At 60.4% G+C, this 18,755-nt stretch overlaps 1 protein-coding gene across 4 annotated transcripts in view; it reads left to right on the top strand.

Annotated features, from left to right (window-relative positions):
• MACROD1 (mono-ADP ribosylhydrolase 1) overlaps positions 1-16,695 on the top strand; it is a 176,915-nt gene extending 160,220 nt beyond the window's left edge. The window contains exons 5-11 of one of the 4 annotated variants that reach the window (XM_067544020.1): positions 4,453-4,569; positions 12,927-13,048; positions 13,313-13,343; positions 13,447-13,520; positions 13,943-14,024; positions 15,864-15,897; positions 16,300-16,675. In XM_067544020.1, the coding sequence (XP_067400121.1) occupies positions 4,453-4,569; positions 12,927-13,048; positions 13,313-13,343; positions 13,447-13,520; positions 13,943-14,024; positions 15,864-15,868 (431 nt within the window). In that variant the 3' untranslated portion in view covers positions 15,869-15,897; positions 16,300-16,675. Of the gene's footprint in view, positions 1-4,452; positions 4,570-12,926; positions 13,049-13,312; positions 13,344-13,446; positions 13,521-13,942; positions 14,025-15,863; positions 15,898-16,299 lie in introns of all 4 variants that reach the window. The other 3 variants (XM_067544021.1, XM_067544022.1, XM_067544019.1) reach the window with 3 other exon arrangements.
• The last annotated feature ends 2,060 nt before the right edge of the window (positions 16,696-18,755 follow it).

Raw genomic sequence — 18,755 nt, 5'->3', positions numbered from 1 at the left:
GGAGCCGTAATTGTCCGTGATGAGATTGTACCGGGATTAATCCGTCGCTGACAGATGGCTCCGGGGTCCATTCCCTTATGTAAGGGATAAGGGTGGAAGTGGATTACTGGCGCTATCCCATTGCGCTGCACTTCAGATGGGATTAGGGTCTTCATTATACAGACCAGGCTGCCTAATCAGACGCTCCCTAGCTGAGCTGTTGGTGGATGGATGCTCCAGGACATCAAGGCTAGGGAGTGGAGGGGGCGTGGGGGAAGCCATTCCCAGGGGGATTCTGGACAATTTAGGAAAAAAGAGCTGTGCCTTGCCCCCAAAGGACCTGTGTGCAACCGTGCCAAAGCCTGCTCAGCCATCCCTGCGTTGGCTTTTACAAATGTCCATCTGGAGGAGAGTGGGGTCTAGTGCTTAGAGCAGGGGGTCTGGGCATCAGGACTCCTGGGTTCTCTCCCCAGTTGCAGGAGGGGAGTGGTGTCTGGGGGATAAGAACAGGGGCTGCTGGGAGTCATCATTTCTGGGTTTTATTCCCGGCTCTGGAAAGATAGTGGGGTCTAGTGGTTATAACGGGCATGAGCCACTGGGGTCAGTCTTCATTTCCATGGTACAGTGCCCCCTACTGAGCCCTGACTCTGCTCCCCACAGCTCAGTGTTCCCTAGCATTGCAAGGGGATACTGAGGTCTGCACTCGGTGTGTGGGGAGAGCACCTCCTACAGAGCCCCCCTCGCTGAATCCCATGGGGGTCCCTGCTGATCCACCCATCTCCTCAGAATCTGTAGGCCTGGGTTATTGCCCACACAAGGCACGGAAGGGAGGGTGGGTGTATTAACAGGCGGGTGTGCAGATCCCCTTCTGGGCTTACAAACCAGAGCCAAGGGGCCAAACCCCTAGTGGCTCTGTCTGCGTGTCTGTCTGCAGCCTTCTGTCTGTTCACCAGACTCATCATCCACTCCCCAAACAGAGAGCCCTTGTGTGCGGTTGTTTATTTCATGATCTCACGTGCGCGCACGCACACACACACACACACACACTGCCCTTTCCCAGGCATCGCTCTCCTTCCTGCAGCTGTCACTTCCAATCGCTATCCAGGGACCCATTTCCAGCAGGCTCGGCGGGGGGGGGGCAGGGCAGGCAAACCGGGGAGCGATGGGTAAAGAGATCACACTAACAAGCAGCATGTCCGAGAGAGGGCAGTGGGATCCAGTGGTTAGAGCTGTGGGATTGGGCCTGAGGCTCCTGGGTTCTGGGGGTCTAGTGGGTTAGAGCCACGTGAGCTGTGAGTCAGGACTCCTGGGTTATATTCCTAACTCTGGGCTGTTTGCAGCAGGGGCAGGCAAGTACCTCTTCCTAAGGGGGTCTGGCTGGGGGGGTGGGTCATTCAGCCTAGAGGGTGCTTGAGTTCTGCTGTGCTAGACCCCACACCCTGGGGACCTGCCCATCTCCCTGGAGTAGCTGCTTCCCTCAGGGATCTCTGTATAACTCACCCAGGCTCCACCTCAGAGGTGGCTGCCTCTCAGTGGCAGGTGCAGGGTACCAAGTGCATGTCTGTTTTTGTAGCCCCTGATTTGCAATACATGCTGGGGATCCCCCCCACCCCCGCACACACACACACACATACTGGAGCGTGGCCCGCAATTGCTCTTTTATCCATGCTTGTTCGTGGCACGAGGGCTCCCTGGGCGTCCTGCTGCTTTGACTCGGCTCCTGCCAGAATCTCTCAGTAGGAATTTAGTTTCACAGGGGCACGAGTGCTTTAGCTGGCAGCTGCGCGGCCTCAGTGCTAGGGCATGAAACATTCGTATTCATGCAGTCCACAGGCCCTCGTCTCACACACATGTACACAAAATGGCATCACATTTTCGCCAGGCCTAGTGTCCTGTCCGTGGGCAGAGTGATCTACCTATGGTGCTGCATGGGGGACCTTGTCTCCAGGGTGTGCAGAGGGCAGACTGGCTGGGTGGGGACTGGGGGAATGAAAGAGGGCATGTGTCCCCTCTAGGGGTGCTGGCTCTGATCCAATCCAGCCCTGGGGCAGGGGACTGGCTGGTTGGAGGGGGAGGGAGGAGAGGGGGGTTGGGTGAGCTAAGTTTGAGTCCATTTCCCAGCAAAGAGAGAGATGAACGGGCGCAGGGAGGGTGTCTCTCTAGGATGGGTTGGGGGGACCTTAGATGTGGGGGGGGGGAATGCATGGGGGAGGGAGCTCTCTCCCACTCCTGCTCTGGGGATTTATGAATCCAGAAACAGATAAGCCCGGGGGGGAGGGAGGGATTCAAAGCTCCATGGTGCCGAGTGGAAATGACAGGCGCCTCCCTGGGGGCCAGGAGCTTCCAAAAATAGCCCCTCCATGCACAGCCTGGCAGCCTGCCCCCACCCAACCCTGCCAGCAACAACCCCCCACCCCATCCCCCAATGTCCCCCCAAATCCCCACTGTCCCTGCAACCCTGCCGGCACCCAACCCCCACCCCATCCCCCAATGTCCCCCCCCAATGCTGCCAGCACCCAACCCCTCAGCCCCACTCTCCCCCCAATCCTGCTAGCACCTAAACCCCCTGCCTCCAGCAACCCCATTCCCCACTATCCACCCCAACCCCACCAGCATCCAACCCCTATCTCCCACAGTTGCCCCATCCCCTCCAGCCCCCGCTCTGTACCCCCACCATCCCCTCCTGCACCTCATCCTTCACTGTCTCCCACACTTGCACCCAACTCCCCTGCCGCTGCCACCCCTCCACTGCTGTCCTCCTGCCCCCCTAGCATCTGCTACCCCTTTCTGTCCCCACCAGCACCCCGTGCCCTCGCTGTGTACTGACCACCAGACCCCACCCCCAACTCCTGGCACCCAGCCTGACACTCTGCCCCAGATGCGCACACCCAGAGAGGTGCCAACGCACCTAGCCCTCCTCCTCTGTCTGTGCCATATTCCAGCACTGGCTCCAATCCAGCCCAGATCCCCTCTTCCCCCCACCCGGTATCGACCCCCCGCCCAGGCCCCGCGGGTGAAATATCGCTTTATGGATCGCAGGATGGACTGGCAACGAGCTAATAATGGAGACGCCCAATCAATGCGTCACTGTAATGGACTCGGCACTGACAGCGCCCTCCCACCAGCCCGCCTGAGCCTGGGCGTCCACGCCCCACCCCACTGAGGGGGTGGGGGTGTCTAATGGCTAGAGCAGTGCGGCTGGGAGTCAGGACTCCTGGGTTCTATGTTTGTCTCTGGGAGGAGACTAGGGTCTGGTGGGTTAGAACAGGGGAGGGCCTAGCATGGGGAGTCTTGGGTTCTATCCGAGGTCTGGGAGGGGAGTGGTGACTAGTGGTTAGCTCAGCTGCAGCGAATGACAAATGGACGACACTTACGTTGCCTGCTAATCCCCAGAGCAGTGTGTAAATCCGTCTGGCTCAATGAAGCCGGGAAAGGGGGGATTGTTTTCAAAAACAATAATTACAATCTGCTTCTGCTTATTTTTATGATCCATCCACCTACTCCTCCCTGGAGGGAGTGGGGGCAGGCGGGGAAGGGGACCGAGATGGGATTCATTAGCTCTAGTGGATTGAGACCCGTAATAAGATTGGAGGTCTGGAAGGGGGGTGGCCGACCGGGTTAGGATCTCTATCCCCCCACTCCCCAGCTGAGCTCCAAGAACCAGCAGCCCCCAGGGGTGGGGGGATGTGGGCGCTCGTGTGCATCGAACAGCCAGCACTATGCGGGATGAGCATCCCGGGGCGGTAGCCTCTTCTATCAGAAGTATTGTGGCCAAGGTCCCTGGACTGTCCTTGTTAAGCAAAGAATTTAGTCTCTGGCTTCTTTATGGCACGACAGCAAAGGGACTGCTGGGAGTCCGGTGGGCTGTGGGTCACAACGCCCAGGTTCTCTTCCCAGTTCTGGGAGGAGAGTGGTGTCTAGTGGTTAGAACAGGAGGGCTGGGAGCAAGAACTCCTGGGTTATATTCCCACCTCTGCTACTAACCTCTTAGGGCAAGTGCCTTCCCTCTCATTGCCTGTTTGCCTCTCCCACCCTTTGTCCCTTTAGACTGTGAGGTCTCAGGGGCAGAGACCATCTCTCCCTGTGTCTGTGCAGCGCCCCCAACAGGGCACTGACCTCAGTGGGTGACCTGTCTTTGCTCCTGCAATATCTGTGATGACCCCGCATCATCCCCATGGATTATCGGCTGAGATAAAACCTTGGACCGTCAGCCCTGAAGTCCCTCAGGCTAAGGGCATCATGTTGGTAGCAATAGTAGGACAGTTAACCATTTGTGTTGATCTCCCCCTAGTGGCAGCAGGAAGTACTGCACCCCACGCGCTGCAGCAGCGCCAGAAGTCCCCAGTGGCAGCAGGTGGTACTGCACTCAGCCCGGCCCACAGTGACATTACCTGTGTGACTGTGCCCCTGACTATACTGTTTGATGCCAGGCTAACAACCCCCTGTTCATTTTGCCACCTCTCTGCCTTGCAGTGGACGGGTGCATTCACCGGGCTGCCGGGGAGCTGCTCAAAGAGGAATGCCGATCCCTGAACGGGTGTGAGACTGGGAAAGCCAAGCTCAGCTGTGGGTACCGGCTCCCAGCCAAATGTGAGTATTACCGGCCAATGGCCTTGCATATAGCATCCGCTGGGTCTATCAGGCCAAACTGCGGCACCGGGGCCGGCTGGTGCCGTGGTCGTGTTGCTGCTTAGTGCAGCACACACAGGGTCACGGGTTCAGGTGCAGAAGGGGTGGCCCTTTGAAGAGAGAGGCTTGCCCGGTGGTTAGAGCGATAGCCAGGGACTTAGGAGATCTGGGTTCAAGTCCCTGATCAGTCACAGGCTTCTGTGGGACCCCGGACAAATCACTTTGCCTGTCCATGGCAGTTTCCCATCTGTATAACAGGAATAACAGCATTGCCCTGCCTCACAGGAGGTCGTGAGGGGCAATGCATTCCGGTGTGTGTGTGCAGGGGGGGCGAATTGAGGAGAAATTGCTCCCATACTGCAGTGTAGGTACCTAACACAGAGCGATCTGGGTCTCCAGCTCTGTGCAGTCACTGGACAAACGGCGCGTGACCAGCTCCTGAGTAGCTTCACCTGCTGCAAACGTGGCAGGAGGAGCAGGGTGCAGATGTGTGGAGCCGGGCGGCGTGTTTGTATGAGGTCAACTGAAGAGCTGAGTCCCAGCAAGTCAGCTGGTTGCTTACACAGCCTGTGTGACAGACATGCCTCCGCTCCTGCAAACTTGTGCCCAGGTACACACACGCACGGGTGCCTGTACACGCTGCCATGCACACACCCGCCACTGCATGCATGTGCACACAATCCCAGAGGTGCACGTACACCCTGTCAACACACTCAGGCCGGCACACCCGCCTCCCGAGTTTCATCACCTACACAGCAACAGAAGCAATTGTAAGATGTGGAAAACAAGCCAGGTCTGGGGAATTGCCTCACTGGGCCCCAGAGAGATGTGGCATAAACAGCCCTGCGCTACCTGCTTCCACCCCTCGGTCGGGGGAGCTGGGCTGGCTGGGGGCCCGGCTGGATGGGGCTGTGAGAATCCCAGTTCTTTGTGCAGGTGCGGAGAAATCTGGCCATGAGTGATTGGATGTAGATGGAGGTGGGCAGGCAGGTGGGGGGAGGGAAGTGTGTCTGAAGAATTTGGGGTTTGTGTGTAAAATGGTGTCAGGTTGTGTATTGGGGTGCTTGTGTGTATCTGTCCGATTGTGGACGTGGGGTGTGTCAGGTGGTGGAGCTGGGGTGGGTGTGAGAAGCGGCGCCGTTCTCCCTCTGTGGTCTGTGTTTTGGAGCCAGCCCCGTGGGAATGCATGGCAGCGGCCCAGCCAGCTGCTGTGCTCATCCAGGGAAGATGAAGCCACATCCATACGCCCAGCCAGGCCTTTGGGTCAGGAGGCCTGCAAGCTGGACCATGTCTGGGGGCTGCTCTAACCACTAGGTACCACTCCCTTCCCAAAGCCTGGCTCCCAGCCCGCTGCTCTAACCACTGGACTCCATTCCCTTCCCAGGACTGGGCGTGACCCCCAGAGTCCTGGCTCCCAGCCCTACCTTGTTCTAAAGCTCTTCCTGTCATTCCTTGTGAATCTGCTGCCTTCCAGTGACATCTTGTGGCAAGTAGTTCCACAGCTTAGTGTGTGTGTGTGTGTAAGTGTGTGTGTTCTGAGTGCATGCGCATATAAAGCAGCATGTGTATGTGATTGTGTGTTAGTGTCTGACTGTGTATATGTAAAGCAATGTGTGTATAAAGCAGTGTTGTGTGTATGTAAAACAGTGTGCACATGTGTGTAAAGCAGTGTATGTACATGTGTGTAAAGTAGTCTGTGTGTGCGTGTGTGCATAAAACCGTGGTGGGCAAGATTCCCCAGCACCCCCCCATGCTGTATCCCTGGGGGGGTCTGTCCTTCCCGGCCATCAGAGACCCTTGGACTGAGGGGACCCGGGGAGCTGGTGACTCCCCGTGCCTGAGTTGTGTGTTCCCCCTCCCCCGAGCAGAGGCACAGAAATCTGGGGTCCCCCGAGACCTACCAGGGAAGGGGGCGGGGGTTGTTCTCACCCCCTCCCGCTGGATCACTGAGTCTCCCCAGCTGCAGCAGCAGGGAATGACGTGTGAGTGCGACTGACACCGGGGAGAGGGGGCTGTGCACAGTGTCAGGCGCTCTGCCTCGGGGTTCCCGCTGCAATTTGGGGCAAAGGAGGGGCTGCAACCCCACTGGGTTACTGCAAATGACTGGAGTCTTTCTGCTTAGCCCAGCCCTGGGGGTAGGCACTAGACTGGGAGTCAGGACACCTGGGTTCTACTGCCATTTACCTTGGGCAAGTCCCTTCTGCTCTGTGCACCTCTCTTTTCCCTTGTGTATTCAGATTGTAAGCTCTTCTGGTGAAGGACCCTTGACTGAGATCAGGGCCCCATTGCGCCAGGTGCTGCACAGACCCTGACCGAGATCAGGGCCCCCCATTGCGCCAGGTGCTGCACAGACCCCGACCGAGACCTTACACCCCCTTCCCATTCCGCTTCTCACAGACATGCACACTGGGGAGCGGGAAGGTGGCTCACCCGATGCTGAGCTGCTGGCCCTTTGGGACAGGAAGTGAAGGAAGGAGATGCCTACCTCCTGACCCTCCTGCTGTTCCCTGCAGCACAGCTCCCCCTAACATGGTGCTGGGACAGAGGGGCCAGTGTGACAGTGAGGGGAGAGCGCCTCCTACTGAGCCCCGCCCTGCACCCTGCAGCTCCTTACAGTCCCCCATCACTCCAGCTGCAGTGCGGGGAGATCCATCACGCAGGCCCCTGGCCGCCAGCCATGCAGCTTATCCATATAGTCCCAGGGGGGACAGGGGAGGGTCGGTCAGCGGGACAGCACTCCATTTATCACGCCGATATTATAGCCACGGACGGCAAATGCAAAGTGCTATCGACCGGCTGTCAGGGAGAGGGATGGTGCAGGGCAGGCAGCGATACCCTGTGGAAATTGCTGGGGCAGGGAAGTGGTAGGGTTGTGATCACACATGCACTGATCTCACGCTCACACACTGATCTGAAACACACACTGATCACACCCACACACTGATCTTACACATTGATCACATGCACACTGATCTCACACACACTGATCACATACACACATTGATACCACAAACAGTGATCTAACACGGTGATTTTACACACTGATCACACACACACACACACACTGATCTCACACACGGGGCACACACACACTGATCACACACACACTCTGCAAACCAGCTCCTGGAGGGAGTGTCCAGCCTGGGGTAGAAGCTACCCCTCGCTGTGACCCCAGAGTGCTGCAGGGAGTGGGTGGGGGAGGGAATGAATGGATGGAGCCAAGCAGGGGATATGGGGACAGAGGGGGGGGAAGGAGAGTGAGTGCGTCCAGTGTCGACCCAGAGCAAAATCCAATACGATGCACAAATAACAGCCCCCACTCCACTCAGCCAGAGGGGAAACAGCAGGACCCTGCACCCCCATAGTCCCTCTGCCCCATGCACTGCCACTCCTCTGTACCCCCTCTGCACATCCTGTACCACCATTCTGTGCCCTCTGCTCCCCTGCACCCCGTGCACCGCCACTGTGCCCTCTGTACCCCGTTCCGTTTGCACCCCCTGTACCCCATTCACTGCCACTCTGTGCCCTCTGCTCCCCTGCACCGCCACTCTGCACCTCCTATGCCCTCTGCACCCCCTGTGTCCCCATCTTGTCTTTGCACGTTCCATCCCTAGCGCTGGGAGGGTAGTGGGGTCTGGTGGTTAGAGCATCTGTCAGTACATTGCCCGCCCCGATGAGACTGGGGAGTTAGTTCCCCTCCCTCCCTGGTCTTCGTCCCCTGCACGTCCCCCTCCCAGCCACGGCTCCCCTTTGCGCCCCTCCTGCCGAGCCTCCCCCTGCGTCTCCCTGTGTGGGACTGAATGTCCTGCACAGCTCGGCTCTCCCTGCGGCTGGCGTCCAGGCACCATGTTCTCTGTGCCCACAGGGCTGGGGGGTTACAAGAGCCCCCCGGTGCCAGGGACAGAAGCCCCACCCCTTCAGTCCTGGCCCGGACCCAGGCCCAGAGCTGGTGCCGGGTTTGTGCTGCAGGGAGCGCTGTGCCCTGCCCGTCAGAACTGAGCTGAGCCTCACAGCACTAGGGGGCGCTGTGCTGCAGGAGCAGGGTGAGGGGGCTCAGCAGGGCATGGGGATCCCTGCCTACACAGCCGCTGCACCCCAGCCAGCCCAGAGCAAACCTCACCCCCTTACCTGACGGCGCGTACCTGCTCCTGCAGCGAGATCAGCCCCGCGGGGGATTTGGAGATCCATTAAAACATACCAGCCTGCTCCCCACAGTAACAAAGCCTCAGCGCTCCTAACAAACCCTGCTACCCTGGAGCCCTGATCTCGGTTGGGGTCTATGCAGCGCCCGGCACAATGGGGGGCCCTGATCTCGGTCAGGGACTGGGCATCACCAGCAGAGTGGGGGGCCCTGATCTCAGTCGGGATCTGGGCAGTGCCTGCCCGGCACTGTGGGGCTCCGCTGCACCGGAATGACTCTGGCGTGTACACAAGCAGCAGGACTGGGCCCCTCAGCCCCTGCCCAAGGACACGGCAGGAGAACAGCAGCCAAGCAGTCTGGGCTGAACGGAGCCAGTACCTCCCCGTGTGGTATGGTCATTGCCAGAGGCCACCGGCTGCTGGGGACTGTCAGCGTGTGAGAGCAGGGTGTCTGGGAGGCAGAACTCCCGGGGTCTGTCTGTGGCTCCGGGAGGGCCGTGGGGTCTAGTGTTTGGAGTGGGGAAGCTGGGAGCCAGGACTCCTGGGTCCGAGCACCAGGAGGGGGACAGGCAGTTTTGCTGCCGGGCGAGGCATCAGGGCCGTTGCTGGAAGGAACCTTTCCAGAGCTGAAGGACGAGCAGCCGCTGATTTATGGGGCATGAAGCAGGGCTCAGACCTTGGGCTGACAGTTCCTCTGTTCAGTGAGCAGAACCTCGGGAAGGAGGCCTCGGGCCGGGAGGGTCTGTCTACAGGTTAGAGTGTGGGGGCTGGGAGCCAGGACTCCTGGGTTCTACCTAGACTGGGCGAAGGTTAAGAAGAGCTCTGCATCCTGGCCAAGCCCCCATGCCGCCCCCAAGAGAGCAGAGCCAGGCCTGGAGAAGGGACAGGGGATCTTGTCAAGACATTTCCAGACCTGGGTTCGAGATCAAAACAGTCCCACATGGGAGCAGTGCCCGGGGAGAGACGGCAGCTCTGACCTTTGCTGGGTCAGGGATAGAAAATAGATGGGGGGAGGGATGTAGCCAGCCCCCCCGCAGCTCCCACCTTCCACGCCGCAGGTTCAAATCCAATCCCGTCACTAATGCAATGAGCTGCCAGTTCTCTGCTGTCAGCATTGCTGCTCGGTTCAATTGGCAGTCAGTGCTCAGGGCTGGGACAGCAGGGGGCTGCGGGTTGGGATTGAGGGGCACCGGCAGAGCTGTGGGGGGCTCAGGACAGGGATAGTCGGGTGGGGGGTGATCTCAGTTCATTACTGAGTGACCTTGTGAGGGAAGGTGGACGGGCTTGGGGCAAGATGAATGACATACCCCAGGGTTGTCAAGGCCGATATTTGATGCCCAGCGCCCTGTGCAACGTATGTGAATGCCCCACCCAGCACCCCGGCCTGATCTGCTACAGAAATTGGCGGAGGGAGCGCGATGCAGGGGGCATCTCCCAGTGGGGGTTCGTTAATAACCATCCCCGTCCAGGGAACGTGGGACGGACAGACGGATGCAGCTGCAGGAGGGATGCCCGAGTGCCAGGCTGCCTGGTGGTGCTGCCCACAGTGAGCAAGGAGGGGGTGGTGAAGGTGTGCAGGGGGATTAGAGAGCAGAGCTGGGCAGAGGATTTGCTGGAGCCACTGAAAAGTCGGGGGAGGGGGGCGATTTGTTTTGGGTGGAACCGAATAAGAAACTGGGGGGAAGTTTCAGCAATGGAAAAGTCAGGAGTGGACTCGATATTGTTTCATTTTTGCTCCGAATTTCTCCCATCTCAAATTCCAAGCCCTGATCTAGGCTGGCAGAGCTGGAGCCGGGTAGCCACGTGGCGCCGCCAGAGACGGAGAGATTTCTGACACCTGGTGCCCGTCGGGGTGGCGTGGAGGGGGGCTGGGAGCCGAGAGATCACCCCAAGACCGAGCTCAGAGGGGATGCATGGGGGAGTCCTCAGACCCACCGCGAGCTGGAGTTGGCTCCTCGCACGCGACCGTCAGACGGGGTGCTCAGCACCAGATTTTTGTCCTCATGGACCCAGCTCAATGGGCCACTCTGGGACCAGGGCCAAGGAGGACCCGCCTGGATGAGGGCGACCAGCTGCGTCCTGGCAATGGGACTGGCAGACTTTCCAGCCATCTAGGGAGGGAGGGATAGACAGAGGGATATGTCTCGGGATGGGTGCAGGGAGAAGAGGGTGCGTGTGGCGGGATGGAAATAGGGACAGACAGGTGTGCCTGGGGAGGGAGGGAGGGATAGACAGAGGGGCGTGGCCAGGGAAGAAGGAAGGGAAGGTGTGCCTGGGGCGGGACGAGGGAGGGCTAGAGGGGGATGTCTGGGGCAGGAGGGAGGGCTAGATGGGGGTGCCTGGGGCAGGAGGGAGGGAGGGCTGGTTGGGAGGTGCCTGGGGCGGGACGAGGAAGGGCTGGTTGGGGGTGTGATGTCCCCCCCTGCAATCTGGACTGGTGTGTAGAATGTGTTACCCCCATTCTTCACTTCTGGGCCCCAACACACACTGCTCTGCTGTGTGAACCACCCACTTGTGGGGTTGGCCCACGCCCAGCCTCCTGCGTGTAAATGGTCCCTCACTAGTGAAGGAGCGCTCTAGCCAGCCACTCATGGGATAGACCCCCAGCAAACACCCCCAGTCCCAGATGCAACCCCAGGAACCGCCGTCTTGCAGGGTTCAGTGCTGCACACCGCGCCCTGCAAGCTCATTTACACACGTCCGTCGATTTAGCAAAGAAATTGATGTGCACCAGCTCTGTCACTCTGAGTGAGGGCGCTGCACACACTCAATCCACGTGCACTGTTTTAGATAAAACAAACAAATCAGTTTATTGATCACAGTAAGATTTTAAGTGAATCTAAGTCAGATTATTAATAAGTCCAGGAGTTAATCACAATTAACTAAAAGATAACTTGCATCTTAACCTAAGATGAATACGTCAGTCTGTATTCCGCTTAACACACAGGCCGGTCACAGTGCCTCTTGCAACCTGGCCCCCCACCCCTCCCTGTGGGTAGATTCTCAGGCTTCGGTGTTGCTTAGAAGATGGATTCCAGGGGAGAGCCCAGAGACGAAGACGTCTCAGCTTTTAACAAGTTTCCCCAACGCCCCCTGGGGGTCAGGGGATCGGCCCTGTCCAGCAATGGGCATGATTTCTCCTGCTTGAGCCAAAGTGCTCACAGGTGCTTAGGCCAGTCCATTGTTCCTGCATGCAGGCCACTGCGGGGCGTGGAAACACAGCTTTGTGTTCGTCTGCATCCATTCAAACCGCGTGAGACACACATTTGGGGACATGACACAGCAGAGTTTCATAGCTGTACGTACGTACAACATTGCAGGAAACATGCTGCCATACCAATACCGTTCAATGCGCCATGAGCAGTCCAGAAACACCTTACCTGGCACACTGTGCATCGGACAATACACCGTTACACTGTACGGGGGAACATGAATGATAGACAAATCACACCCTAAGGGTGTACATGGGTACAGCGTGTCACAGGGGTGCCTGGGGCAGGGTGAGAGAGGGGGTGCCTGGGGGGGCAAGGGATAGATGGGGTGTCTGGGGCAGGGTGGAGGTATAGATGGGAGCGTCTGGGATGGGATGAGGGAGGGCTGTCCATGGGGTTAGATGGGAGCTCTGCCATTCGTTCCTGTCCCCCAGACGTCTCCATCTGTCACAGCCCATGGGTGGGATCCCCCGGTGGGAGGGGGGGGTCGCACTCAGTGATCTACAGGGAGCTGATCCCTGATCACATTTGGGACCTGACAAAAGGAGCCTTGGCAGAGGCAGCTGGGGGCTGGGTGGGGGGGAAGCAGCGTTCATAGCCCTAGCCCCACTGATCAGCCTAGACAAGCCCCTTAAAACCACCCCTTGCAGCACCGGGCCCAATGTCATTACAGCCCCCCCCTCCCCCCCGCTCCTTATCCCCCTGGCTCAGGGGCACGGGGCTCAGTATGAAATGCAGCCACTAGGGGGCGCTGCTGCCCCCACCCCAGCCTGTGCCACCATGAGCCTGCCCACTGCTAAATTAGGCTGAGGTGGGGCCCCGCATGGATGGGAGACCTCCAGGGGCCGCAGGTGGCTCTCTCCCCTCGCAGTCCGTGCTGCCCCCGTGCGGCGCTAGCGGTGCCGTGCTGCAGGGTGGGGCGAGGGTCTCCCTAGCTCTCATGCCCCCCGCCTTCCCCCCACGCAGACGTCATTCACACAGTGGGTCCCATTGCCCAGGGGGAGCCGAGCGCCTCCCAGGAGAAGGAGCTGGAGAACTGCTACAAGAACAGCCTGAAACTGGCCGTGGAGAACAAACTGCGCTCGGTGGTGAGAGACCCCGGGAGGTGCACGAAGGAGGGGGCTGGGATTTGCTGCAGCTGGGGAGAAAGGAGCTTTATGGAAAAGGGGAAGAGGGGGCAGGGGGCAGAGGGAGGTGATGCAGGTTGGGAGGGGGCGCTGTGGGGCAGAGGGAGAGGTGCTGTAGTTGGAGGACAGTGCTGTGGGGGCAGGGTGCCATGTGGGCTGGGTGCTCTGCAAGGGGGTGGCAGGCGTCTCTCTCACCCGCTCGCTCTCTCTCTCTCTCCCGCCCAGGTCTTCCCATGTCTCTCCACGGGGGTGTTTGGTGAGTGTGGGGCTGGGCCGGGGGCTTCAGCCCCTCTCATGGCCCGGCGGGCTGGGGCCTTGCTCCAGGCCCTGGGCTCTGATCCCTGCTGCTCTTCCCCCAGGATACCCCAGCGATGCCGCGGCCGAGGTCGTCCTGAGGACGCTGCGGGAGTGGCTGGACGTGAACAAGGAGAAGGTGAGGGGCAGTGCGGGCGCTTCCTGCTGGGCGGGACGGGTCCACGAGCACATTACCGCCCTGGGGGGCAGGGGCGTGTGACAGCAGGCGCACCTGGGAGTGTGTGCGGGAACAGCTGTGTGGCCTGGAGGCGTATGGGGCTGGGGGGGTGAGCGTTCATGTGGGCATGGGTGAGCGTGCACATCAGTGTGAGTGAGTGTGAGTGTGCACGTGGGTGTGAGTGAGCGTGCACGTGGGTGTGCTCACTCCATTGTGGCCGCGGGTGGGGAGTGATGATCGGGGGACGAGTCGTGTGTTTTTAGCGCAGGTGTCTGGGCCTGCAAGTCCCGGCTCAGCCAGCCCTGAGCCCCCTGCCTAACTGCCAGAGTCTGTCCGTCCGACCCCTCGCCCCGGACTGATCACGTCCCGCTCACACCCGGCAGGTCGACAGGCTCGTGATCTGCGTCTTCCAGGAGAAGGATGAGGAGATTTACAAGATGAAGTTGCCCCTCTACTTCCCCATCGGTACGGCCTCATGGACCCTCCGCCACAGCCCTCCAGGACCTCTCAGCCCAGCCCCATGGCCTCCAACCCATCAACTTCCCCATTGGTTCAGCCCCAGAACCCCCCACGTTGACCCCCTAGGACTCTCCCCAGTGCCCTGCTCCTACACTTCGCCATTGGTACAGCTGCCCTGCCCTGCCCCCCCGGTTCCCCATGGTCTCCCCCACTCTTCCTCCCCCAACCTGTCCTCTCCAGTCCCTCGCAGCTCCCCTCTGATCTCCTTCTGATCCTGCAGGACCCTCTCAGCCTGCTTAAGAACCACTGTACCGGGTGACAGAGACGGCCCGTCTAGCCCAGCCTCCCGTCTGCGACAGTGGCTGGTGCCAGGTGCTTCAGGGGGAGTGACCAGAGCAGGGCAATTGTCATCCAGTCCCAGCTTCTGGCAGTCAGAGGCTTAGGACAGACAGAGCCTGGGGCTGTGTCCCTGACCATCTTGGCTAATAGCCAGCGAGGGAGCAAGCCGCCGTGAACTTACCTAGTTCTTACTGAAACCCCGTTATGGTTTTGGCCTTCACAACATACCCTGGCGACGAGTTCCACTGGTTGACTGTGCAGCGTGTGAAGAAATACCGCCTTCTGTTTGTTTTAAACCTGCTGCCCGTTGATTTCATTGGGTGATCCCTGGTTCTGGTGTTATGGGAAGGGGTAAATAGCACTTCCCTATGCACTTTCTCCTCACCATCCATGATTTCATAGACCTCCATGGTAGTCATCCCTTTTCCAAGCAGCACAGTCTCCGTCTTTTTGGCCTCTCCTACGGAAGCGGCTCCATCCCCCTTTATCATTGTTGTTGCCCTTCACTGCACTTTCTCTGATGCTCAAACATCCCTTTTTTGAGACGGGGCGACCGGAAGCGCACAAGGTATTCCAGGGGTGGGCGTGCTGTGGATTTAGATCGTGGCATTACGGTGTTTGTACTGCGTTAGCTGTGGCTTTCCTAACGCCGCCTCACATTCCTGGTAGCTTGTTTTGACTGTGCACATTGCACATTGAGTGGACGTTTGCGGCAAACGAGCCACAAGGATGCCGAGAGCTCTCTTGAGCGTTAACGGCTAACGCAGACCCCATCGTTTGCATGTGCAGTTGGGATTGCGGTTTCTGCCGTGCGTCACTTTGCCCTTATCAGTGTTGAATCTCATCTGCCGTTTTGTTGCCCACTCACCCCAGGAGCTCCCTTTGTAATCTTTGCAATCTGCTTTGGGAACTTCACTCTCTTGTGTCATCCACAGCCGTTGCCCTGTCATCATTTTCCCCTTTTTCCGGATCATTTCTGAAGATGTTGCACCGCCCCGGTCCCTGTCCAGACCCTGGGGACCCCCCCGCTACTAACCTCTCTCCATTGGGAAAACCACCCTTGATTCCCACCCTTTGTTTCCTGACTGCTCACCACTGCTCCCCCCTGGGGCCCCTGCTCCTGGCTACCCCACCACCTCCCCTCAGGCCTCCCCCCAGCTCCTGACCTGCCCCCAACCCCTACCCACCCACCCTGCAGCCCAAAACTCTTCCCCATCCCCTGGGATGCCCTCCACTCCTGGGTCTCTCCCACACCTCAGGCCTCTCCCCTTCCCCATGGGAACATCCTCCCCAGATGCTACCATCCCCTGCCTTCACCCTCGAAGCCCTCTACCCGCCCCGCTCCAGCACATTGGGGCCCCTCCCCACACAGATCCTGACAGACCCTGTAGGCACCTGGGGAGGGTAGATGGGGGGGCCGGTCCATCCACTGTCTGTCTCCCACTGGGCATTGTGTGCTTTGGGGGGGATCCCCTGGATTCACCTTCCCCCTTCTCTCCTTTCTAGCCTGATCCTGACCCCACCCCTCCCCCTGCGATGGGTAAGCACAACCCAGCCCCGTGTGCAGTGAGGCGGGGGGGGGGGGGCTCCCCCTAACTCCTGACCCACGCTCACTAATACCCCAGAACAACATCATGGGGCAGCAGGGCGCCATGGCACACAGGCAGAGCTGGGGCAGAGCCCAGGGCTGGGATAGCAGGGGGCCATGGCTCAGGACTGAGGGGCACCGGCAGAGGTGGGAGGGGGAGCCCAGGGCAAGGATCGAGGGGGTGGGGAGGAAGGGCTGCAGGTTGGGAGTGAGGTGCATGATCCGGTGGGGCTTGGGTATATAATGCTATCTTCCTGCTGCTTTCTCACCCCACCACCACCCCGCACGCCTGCTCCGTTGCTCACTGGCTTTCTTGGATGCAGAGATCTGACCCCGCATCTTTCTTCCCTCCAGATGCCTCCGAGGAGCCCTGAGCCGAGCGCTGAGAGACTCCCCCCACCATGCCAGGGGGCAATCCAGAGATGCTGCTTGCCTCCCCCTTCTCTGCTGATTCTCCCCCAAACCCCACATTATTGCCCTGCCCCCCCCCCCCACTTCAGCACCTTCATTCCCCCAGTGAGGCCCCCTTTTCACCCGTTGCCAAGCTAATAACGTTTTTTTGCTTTGAATAATCGTGTCTTGACTGCTTTCTTGGGGAGTGTGGAGGGGCGGGGGGGGGGGGGGGGTCCCCGTCCCATGGCCCCTGGGCGCTCCTTCGCGGTGGGGAGGGCGTGCCCAGATCCGGACCAGCTGTCAGCCTCCCTCCATGGGAGCAGGTTCGGTGCTAGGAGACGGGGGCGGTTCTGATGGTGTCCAGCAGGGGGCAGTAGTGAGACGACACCCCCCCCCCCCCCCCCCCGCTGAGCTCATTCCCTCCAGCAGGGACAGACAAACACAACGGGGGGGGGGGGGGGGGGCAACGGCAGGACTTTGTGGTCCAGTCTAGACAGGTCAGTGGCGCATCCCCTCCCGGCAAGGCGCGGCCGTAGGGAGCTGCTGGCAGGCAGGCTTCCTGGCCCTAGGGGGTGAGAGAGGTCTAGTGGTCAGAGCAGCGGGCTGGGAGCCAGGAGTGCTGGGGGTCTGTCCCGGGCCTGGCCCTGCGTCCCCCGCGTCAGGGGCGAGTGGCTCGCCAGCCATCCTGCCCTTGTGTACGTAGCCGCATCGCCCGACCCGTGGGCCCCATTATCCCTGCTGACAGCTGCTGTCCCCATCTGCGCCCCCCCCCCCCCGCCCCATTCCTTCGGGGTGCGCCCGGGCTGGGGGGGGGGGGGGGGGTGGGCACCGTTGGGTGCCTGCCTAGTGGGGCCGGACTCCTGGGTTCTCTGCCGGAGGACGGAGGGTGCAATAAACGCCCCACCCCAGCGGGATGCGACCCCCCCTCCCCAGCCAGTGGCCCCCGCCCCCGAGGGCAGCTCCTCAGGCAGGCCCCACCCCCCGGGTAAGGCGAGGACGGGACACCCCCTCCCCTCCCCCCTCCAGCAGGTGCGAGGGGGGCCAAGTTAAGGAGGCGGCGGGGCTAGCGGGTGTCTTTGAAAGGCTTCACGGCACGGGCGGGCTCCAGGCTGGCGGGGAGGAACAGCAGGTGGGTGCCCAGTGCTCGGGCTCTGTGGGGCATGGAAGCGAGGCAGGGCCGGTGACTGGCTCGCTGCTAGGGGAGGCTGGCGTGGAACCCAGGAGTCCTGGTTCTCGGCCCACCCCCAGCGCCCCGGCCAGCCCTGAGGGTAGCACTCAGGACCCTTCACTGCAGCCGCTCTGCTGAGCCCCTGCTCTGACCTGTGGGGTGGAGACCAGCCCTAAAAGCCCCTTGGGGTCTGGCAGGGGGAGGGTTTTTGGCCATGGGGCTGGGGCTGGCCAGGAAGGGCTGGGGACCCCCCCCTCCGGGGCGGTGGATGTTGGGATACCCAACAGGCCCCTGCCCACCCTGGGGGAGGAAGCAGGCCCCGCTCATAGGTGTAGTTTGGGTTCTCTATGGGCGGGTAGCTCCAGTCAGGCTGAGGGGGCCCCAGGGGTGGGGTGGGGCTAACTCTGCGCCAGCCCCGGTTGCAATTTAGGGGAGTTCAGCGTCCCCAGCCCCCCAAACTAAACCCACGGACAGGAGCTACCATTCAGGGTGTCTATCCTCTTCCTTTTGCTTCGGGAACGTGGCGGGGTGGGGAAGGCCTCTAGGGTGCCAGGCTGGTGGGGAGGAGGATTTTTTTGCGGGTTGGGGGGCGTGTGCGCTCAGGATTTCTGCAGCCCATGCCTGGGGGCGGGAGAGCAGGGCTCAGGGTTGGGGGAGGATGTCAGGTCTTCCGGGGTCGGTGGGGCTCCCATGGGTGCTGGGTCTCCTGGGTTCCACTGTGGCGAAAGTGAGAGGTGGGCTAGGGACTGGTGTGCCCCATTTGGGTGGGGGTGTCACTGGGACCCTGGGGTTCTAACTGTGCAAGGGGGGCCCAGAGACCCTGTGGGGCCAGAGGCCCAGTTGCTCGGCCACCCGGATCCATGGGGAAAGCCAGGGAACATTTGTTTGAGCAACAAGTTTTTTGGCTGAAAACCACCATTTTGGGTGACGTCAAACCATGGACAAAGCAGCGGCGAGTTCCTGGACCAGCTTCGGCTGCCCCGAGGCCGTAGAAACACTTCTGTGCCATTGGCCAGGAGCGCTTCCCTGGGACTTGGCTGGGCGCTTTCTTTGGCCTGAGGTATCTGTCAGGGTCCAGGGAGCGCAGATCTGCCGAGCGCCTGTGCGAGGAGACGAGGACCTGCCCTCCGACCTGGAGCCCGATGGCTACGGTCGCTCGCCCCAGTGGGGAGCGGCAGACGCCTGTTGTGCCTTTTAGCCGAAGCGGATCGGCTTCAATGGGAGCGACTGAGGCAGCCGGCCCAATGGC

This window comes from Emydura macquarii, unplaced genomic scaffold (genome assembly GCF_026122565.2).
Source record: "Emydura macquarii macquarii isolate MOO-44397 ecotype Brisbane River unplaced genomic scaffold, CSIRO-AGI_Emac_v2 contig_968, whole genome shotgun sequence".
Classification (NCBI taxonomy): Eukaryota; Metazoa; Chordata; order Testudines; family Chelidae; genus Emydura; species Emydura macquarii.
This window is presented reverse-complemented; position numbering and strand designations above follow the sequence as displayed.